This window comes from Eucalyptus grandis, chromosome 8 (genome assembly GCF_016545825.1).
Source record: "Eucalyptus grandis isolate ANBG69807.140 chromosome 8, ASM1654582v1, whole genome shotgun sequence".
Taxonomy (NCBI): domain Eukaryota; kingdom Viridiplantae; phylum Streptophyta; class Magnoliopsida; order Myrtales; family Myrtaceae; genus Eucalyptus; species Eucalyptus grandis.
The window spans coordinates 21,670,480-21,678,172 of record NC_052619.1 but is presented as its reverse complement, the minus strand read 5'-3'; the positions used below and the strand labels follow the sequence as shown (position 1 = coordinate 21,678,172).

The 7,693-nt window shown below is 39.6% G+C and overlaps 1 protein-coding gene across 2 annotated transcripts; it reads right to left on the bottom strand.

The window, feature by feature from the left end:
* Positions 1-446: 446 nt before the first annotated feature.
* LOC104456897 (nuclear envelope-associated protein 2) lies at positions 447-5,483 on the bottom strand. 2 transcript variants are annotated; one of them, XM_010071792.3, is made up of 6 exons: positions 5,126-5,483; positions 4,199-4,514; positions 3,834-3,941; positions 1,511-1,972; positions 1,289-1,390; positions 447-943 (listed from the first exon to the last, which is right to left on the bottom strand). In XM_010071792.3, exons 2-6 carry the CDS (start codon positions 4,364-4,366, stop codon positions 770-772), a joined length of 1,014 nt encoding a protein of 337 aa, XP_010070094.1. In that variant the 5' UTR covers positions 4,367-4,514; positions 5,126-5,483; the 3' UTR covers positions 447-769. The 2 variants fall into 2 exon arrangements, with proteins under 2 accessions (XP_010070094.1, XP_010070092.1); XM_010071790.3 differs by having other exon boundaries at positions 1,511-1,975; positions 5,126-5,471.
* Between the last annotated feature and the right edge of the window lie 2,210 nt (positions 5,484-7,693).

Here is a 7,693-nt window from a genome sequence, read left to right as displayed (position 1 = left end):
GACCTAATGATAAGGGTAATCAATTCCCAATCCAATCCAATCAATTCCACTTGAAATCGAAGACCAGCTAGGAACCGAACCAATGATCCGGTCCGATCTAGTGTCCGATCTAGTTCCAATCCGATCTAATGAAATCAATCACTTTTTTGTCTCCCACTAAGTGATACCTTCTATTATGAAAAAATTTAAAAAAATAGTCACTTTCATTTTTTCAAAGAAATTTTAAAAAATATATATGTACTCAATTTAGTCCAGTTTCCTATTAGAACCAAGAACTTGAACTAAACCGCCCAGACACCAGTTCATAAAAACCAAACTGACACTCCTCAAAACCAGACCAAACCGGTTGTTTTGATCCAATTCAAGCAGTCCCTTTTGCACACTCCTACCTAATAATGTCAAAAAATGCAATCCATGCAGCAAAAAACCACGGATATTTAGCATTGTTGAACAATATCTAGCACAATTATTTCCATGAATTTTGGTCGAGGTTCATATTTGATGTCTATTGCCTAATGCAAAGGGATATATGTCTGCACAGGAAGAGTATATACCGGACGATAATACTGCTAAAATACGCATTACATAAGTTTGAAGGTATTCTAAGCTCGAGCTCTGAGCGGTAGCCGCAATGGGATCAAAAGAGAGCCCACGAGGATTGCAGTTGTACTAACAAAATGATAACTACCTAAAGGTCCTAAACTACGTGACTGAACTATACGGCAACAATTTCTTTTTATACATCACTAGAAACTAGAAACTATACCATTCATCGCTTGGAGAACACCACCAAGATCAACATCGACATGGAAACCATGATTTTGAAGCCAGAGGACTCCCAGAAGTTCTGTTTATCGTTAATGGCATGTCCCTCCTCCTGTTGCTGTTTTGCTGCTAACTGATCTCTAAGATCCTTGATAGCTCTATCCCTTCGTTCTCCCATCTATTTCATTACAAAGATGTACAATAGTTGAGGAAACGCACTTTCAATGGAAAGCAATCTCAATAAATTGACCCGAAATTGACAAATTCCACATCCTTACGAGAATTTCATGTACCAACTTCTCAGTTGGGTCAAACTAGGGCAAGAGTGACGTGTGAGCATAAAATCCATTCAAACAAACTCTATACGATTCCCAAAGTTGCTAAGTGGACCATAAAATTAATAGGGATCCTGGTCCACCTTTAATGAGACACAAGTTCCAAAATATTCTAGCTAATCCTACCTGAACATGGACTAATAAATTCAATAGCCAATATGCACTCAAGCGATGATAAAGAAACATACCCGTTGAAGCTTTCGTGTTTGAGCACGAGATTCTTGGAGACAGAATTCCAATTTCAACACCCGTTTCTTCAATTCTTGATCAGCTCGACGCTGCTTTTCCAACTGTTCCAGAAAACAGGTTTAGTGAAAAACAGCATTAAACAATTCAAACAATTTCTAGTATTAGAGCACTAAAAGTATCAATCTTAAAAGCAACCCTGGTAGCACTAAAAGAGGTATTACCTGTGATTCCAATTCTTTGGTCTTTATCTTCCAGTGAGCAGACATTATCTTGATTTCATCTCTCAATCTCACTATCTCTTCATCCTTAACAACCAAAAGCTTATTGATCTTGTCAATATTCTTTGGAGAAACCTCATCTAGTACTTTCCTCAACTCACAGTCTTTGCCGACTCCAGATTTGGCAAGAGCTTGCATAATGTCATGTTCGACTCTCAAGACTTCATCTTTTAATTGCTTTTGAGAAGATTCCCTTGCTTGAAGATCCTTCTGCAAGTTATCTAACTGCTCAGCTAGCACATTTACACGATGCTCATGCTCCATTATAGAACTATTCTTCTCATCTAATTCCTTCAAGAGTGCCAAGCACTGATGTTGCGCTGATTCAGCTGACACAGCACTAGCCTCTGCAGTGACCTGTGTGGTTGCGAGCTGTGATCTTAGATCATCTAATTCCTTGAGATACTGCTGCATTACACATTTATGATCAGAAATAGCACACAAAAAGCAAAAGAACAGTATGCAAGATCATTTCTGCAAGCGTCAATTTGATTGTTTCAAAGCACTACAACATTTTCTGACAAAAAGAGAAAAAAAAAAGAAATAAGCTCACTAAAGCAACTTGAACGTGCTTATGCCCAGAAATGGAATGGAAAACAAAAGGCACACAGGATGGAAGAACATAAGCATCCTCGATCAAATCTTTAATGCAAAGCCATTTACAAGTAATAGACTAGAATTCTTCAAAGATTCAAGTTAAAAAGCGAATGCGTTACATTCACGACCAAGTATAAATGGATAATAAAGCCATGTTCAGTAAAGTCTACTCCTATATTTCATAAATCCTTAACCAAAGTGACTATACTAGTTATTGTCCATATAACCAAATCTAACGCTCTTCCCACTACTTCGGATAGCTAACAAAACGAACTTCACAAGGTAGTTGTAAGATCTAAATTATAAGCTTCAGCGGCAGTTTTAAGAAGTTGCTAGTTTTCTCAAGCAATTTATAGTGACATGATTGTAGTTACACATGATTCTACACCACAGAAGCTTAAATTGATGACTTTGGTAAAAAGCAGATTAAAAAATGATATTTGTGGAAATTCTAAAGAGATGTGCCCTGCTATGGATTTTGTTTGCCAAATTTGCAAATCTGGTTGAGGGGCACAAAATTCAATAACAGTGAGGCCCAACCACTACTGTTCCTCAAGTCTTTCAATAACTACCAACTATCATCCGATAAAGGCATGCAAGTAGTTAAACCATTTCTAAGCATGTTAATTTGATGTGAATAATAACTAAATCAAAGTAGCCGGGAAACTAGAATTTCAGGTGCAGGATATGCCACCAAAAAAATTAGCAGGGACATGACCCACCTAAACATTCAGAGCTTACATCAGGATATTCAGACAACATATATTAGGGGATTGATAATGGTATCATTTGCCTCTTGGACTACAGATTTTCTTGCACTCAAGAAATGTGTTAAAAGGAGTTCTAGAGCAAAATCTAATGCTTAAAGTGACACAATGCACCTTTCAAAGTTTTTCAGAAAACACCATAATCTACTCCTTTTTCAATGTTTTCTTCCTAAGGAAAATGCTTTTGAGTTCCCAAATATCTACAGTAGTATAACATGAGTTGTAAATTTTTGGAGCTAAGGGGTCAATTCAGAAGGAAAAACTTGGCACAAGATCCAGGGAAAGGAAATGCTTAAAACCTGTAGCTACAGCTGGACACATTTCCTAACTAGATTTGCAGCAAATAAGGTGGTAATAATGTCACATAATCAAGTCATCTCAGCAAGCATCCAGAGATTCAAGATCAGATACTTGGTGTCAAGAAACGTCCATAAAAACAAATTAAAAGAAATGCATCACAAAAGTATTTGCATTCTAATGGTCTCCAAGAATTACGATTCACATTGAGAGCAACAAACTAGATAAGAACCCAGTGTACAGCCACCGTACATATGTCCCAATTGTCAGACGTATTCACTTCCTACCATCGTTCATCAACTTCATGTTGTCCTTTCCATTGATAAAGTTTCTTGAATAATTCATTCAATTGAACTGGAATTTGAAATATACCACAAAACAAAAGTACCCGTTTTCCTTTGACTTGTTTCAATAAGAAAACAAAGGTAAAAGGCCAAAAGGCATCATTGCCATGGTCGGATTGTTTAATAGAACAGACAAAGGACCACAACGACCAAGCCATTTGAACAAAAGGGAAGGTCAGAAAAGTCTTCTAATCACGATCAACACAAGAAAAACACCATCGACTCATAAACAGGGACCAAAAAGGAGGAAAAAAATCAGACCTTCTCAGCACTACCAGCTGAAGCCTGAAGCTGTCCATTTCTTTCCTCCAATTTCTCCTCCAATTTGTGGATCTCCTCTTCCAAGTTTTTCGCCTTGGTCTCCGCCTCCTGAAAACAATAGGCAAACCCAAAAAAGAAAAAGAGAACTCAGATCCATTTCCAAACGCATACAACAAAGCTGACCCCACCACCAAAAGCAGCTCACACAGCAAAACCCACAGAGAGAGAGAGAGAGAGAGAGAGAGAGGAGGGAGAATTCACATTCGCATGGACTTGAAGATTCAAAAGCGAACCCATCGACCCAGAACAAAAGACAAAAAGCAAACCAAAAAGAAAGGAATTTTTACACAATGACCATCACGTGCCTGCCTTGTGAGGGTTTCTTTGGCAAAAGATTGCTCCTTCGATGCCAGCCGACTCCGGACGTCCTTGAGCTCCGCCGCCAGCGACACGACGTTCCGCCGGAAGCTCTGCTTCTTCTCGTTCAAATCTCTCAACAACGGATCAATCGATACCACCGTCTTCTCAGACATTTCAGAACGGCCGAAATCTACAGAAAACTCTTCCCCAACACGAAAGCGCAGAAGCTCTTTGCAACGGATCGAGGCCAAGCGAAACCCAGTTTGACTACGCAAAAAGGCCAGACCTTTTTATTGCGTAACACTTGGACATACCCTCTCCCTGCAAAATGATAGAGTCGTTGCGCGCATTAAATTCTATTCGTTCCACTGACCTTGAATTTTTCTCTTCTTTTTTTTTCGCTGAAAAGACGAAATGAGCAGTAAAAAGTGCGAAGAACGAATCTTCTACTCTGTTTAACAATTTCCCAGGAAAATCTGGTCCAAGAAAAATATACCCTTCTTTCCTGGCAAGTGATTGTACACGCTGCTCTTCCTAAACCCACAAGAATGGCGAGAGAGCGAGAGAGAGAGAAAGCGACGCAGTTTCAAAATTTAAAGCTGACTGAAGCAGCTCAGCGACCCAGTTTCAAAATTTTCTCGGGAAAACAAAAACGAGTCCAATCCCGCCCATTTTCTCCCCCCACAAGAAATCACTCCTTCCTGAACTCCGGCACACACATGCAGCGCAGCGACCGTCGCCGATGAACTAAAGAAAACTCTCCTCCCCGCAAAAGCCGCGGGGATTCAAAGCACATCCCCAAGGCCAGCCTCGAAGTTCCGATCTGAACCAAACCAGAACCTCCGAAGCTCAACAAGATCGACAGATCACAGCAAGACACGCCTTCTCCCACGACAAAAGCTGACCCAGAAACGAAAAACCAAGGAACCCACCTGAACAGTAGCTGCCAAGCTGGGGCAGAGAGAGAAACTCCGGTCAGAGAGAGCCCCAGAAGGAACTGCAAACGTAAGCCTCCCTGTATGCAAAAACGTATAAAAAAACGCAGTCTTTTTTTAATGCTTTTTCGGGCTTTTTTTTTTCTTCAGCAAGACTCGACGTGGCACATCATTTCATGCAAATCTGGGTCATACGTTCCGAGGGCGTCGATCCAGTGCCGGCATCATCGGAGGGTCGGCAGCGGAAGTCAAAGGAAAACAGGAAAAGATTTAATCTTTTCTTCCCTTTTTTTCCGGTCTAAAAAATCGATCTTTTTTCAGTTGGCGGAAGACGAAAAAGAAGAAGAAGCGTGAGAGTCATGAAAAATGAAATAAATAAAGGTGATTTTTCGGGGAGAGTTTTCAGCGTTTAAGGAACGTGTCTTGTCCACACTCGAACCGAACAAGACAAGATAAGAGGAGAGAGAGAGAGAGAGAGAGGCCGTGGTAGGTTCGGATTCGAAGGCTCGAGCTGGCGGCGGCGCTGGTTCGGCACTTGTCCGACCCGCCGGTTCGTCCGGGCGCGACAAATCCCGAAGCTGGAGGCTCCCTTTGGTCCGGTGGTGGGGTGGAGCAGAGCGCGGCAAATCCAAAACTTTGGGTTGGATCGAGCTCCTGCCGCGACGCGTGGAGAGATCTCGGCCGTTGGATGCGAGGAAGCAATGGAATTCGAATTTTGTACCCGTCTTGTCTCGTCGGGCCCCGGTTGGGCCCAAACGATACGATTGCTTGGCCCTGTTTTTCTTTCTTGTCCAAAATCAGGCCAATCTCGTCTTTGCTAGAGATGGAATTGGAAGCATGTCGGGGATGGGATACGCCCAGAAAAGGATGGGAAGGAGAGGACCGGTGTAGCTACCTCCCCCAACGTTGCCTTAAAGGTCTCGCATCCGATCGCATCCGATATGTGGGTCCATTCAAGGCATAGTTACTCAATTTAACCATAGGGTGTACAGATCTATCGCTATAGCCCGTCCAACTTGCTAGAAGTAAGGAAATCTCTTCACATGAAGTAGAATATGCTTAGAGCATAATCTAGCTAAAGGTCAACTCTAAAGCAAATTTGAGTAACAAACTTATCTGACACGGAACGTGTGAAAATCACCTTAAACTTGAAACCATGCCCATATATTTGAAACTACTGTATTGCACATCAAAACTTGGTTTTCACGGGATCATCTTTGAGATTGACTTTAAGTCATTACTTGTCTTTTTAGTCCATAGTTTATAGTTGATGATGTTGGTCATGTTTTGCTTAAAGATGTCCGCTCTCGCTTTTGACTTCAAAGCGTAACATAACTTATGAGAAGAAAATTGTCTAGCAAACTAGCTTGCTAATCTCGAAATCAACAAGAGTTCAAACATTTGGTTCTTTTCGCTACCTCATCGAGAGTTGTTACATTTTTATTAGGTAATGAAACAAGGCTAGTAGTGCCATCCTTTGGGCCTACCTTGAACCTAGCCTAAAACTCAACTTTAATTTTTCGTATTTAGCTTTGACCTTTTTCATACCCAAAAAAAAAAAAACAAATCATATATATTGCATTTCTACCACTAGGAGATCCATAGTCATAAAATGTAAGATCGTAACAGTTAATATTAAATAATTATAAAAAGAATCTAATCGTAAAATGAGATGTTAGAGTTGGAACATTGGCTAGTTCAAAAAATATCATTATATGATCGATGTGTGTTTGAGGGTTTACAAAATTAATCATAAACTTAGGTTTTTTTAAAGGGACAAGGGTGATTTATATGGCTCATGTATGGCTTGGATGTTGATTTATCCACGAGGTAAAATGCAAACCCATGCCGAATCTCAAAAGTCTTGTAAATGGAAATTGCAACCCATCCACAAAAAGAAATTCAAAACGAGTTTCTGATCTATTCGGGTCTAGACAAGTGATGAACCTAATTAAACCCAACTCACTTTCATCTCTCCCCTTTATCTAATGAGTTTTCATAAGATTAAGATATTCAAGGGTTTACATTAGCAAGTTATTGCGGGTGGGTAGGTTTCACACTCCTTTTGGCAATCCAAAACAGAAAAGAAAAAAAAAAGGTATACAGGTTTCAAATTGCTGATTTAAAACTTGCAAGCACTGTGATTTTTCAGAATGCTTACTCTTTGTATAGAAGAGCAATTGTCGTGTTAATTTCTGTTTGAATAATCATTTATAGAAAAGAAGAACAATTGTCATATAAACTTTGCAGCAACTGACCATTTCAATGTGAAAGTTGTACTTCCTATAATGAATAGATTTTTTAGTATCTATAGAAAATTATGCAATCAATTCTAAACATTTTTAATTTTATCAATTTAATATTAAACCTTTATACAAAATTTAACATGGTCCTTTTGGTCAATTCTTGCCGAAAATCACTGATGCAGTGGTCTAGCCATTACTAATTGTCTTATATGACACATCATCGCATCGGCGATCTCAAGCAAAAATTGATTGAAAAGTGTACATTGGAATTTCACATAAATGTTGACGACTTAATTGGTAAATTAAAAATTTTAGGAGA

Excerpts from the sequence above, each read along its gene's own strand:
- LOC104456897 (XM_010071790.3), bottom strand. The coding sequence starts at position 4,366 with ATGTCTGAGAAGACGGTGGTATCGATTGATCCGTTGTTGAGAGATTTG. Across the intron at positions 3,942-4,198 it reads AAGAAACCCTCACAAGGCAG|GAGGCGGAGACCAAGGCGAA; the intron begins GCACGTGATGGT and ends TATTGTTTTCAG. Across the intron at positions 1,391-1,510 it reads CCAAAGAATTGGAATCACAG|TTGGAAAAGCAGCGTCGAGC; the intron begins GTAATACCTCTT and ends TTTCTGGAACAG.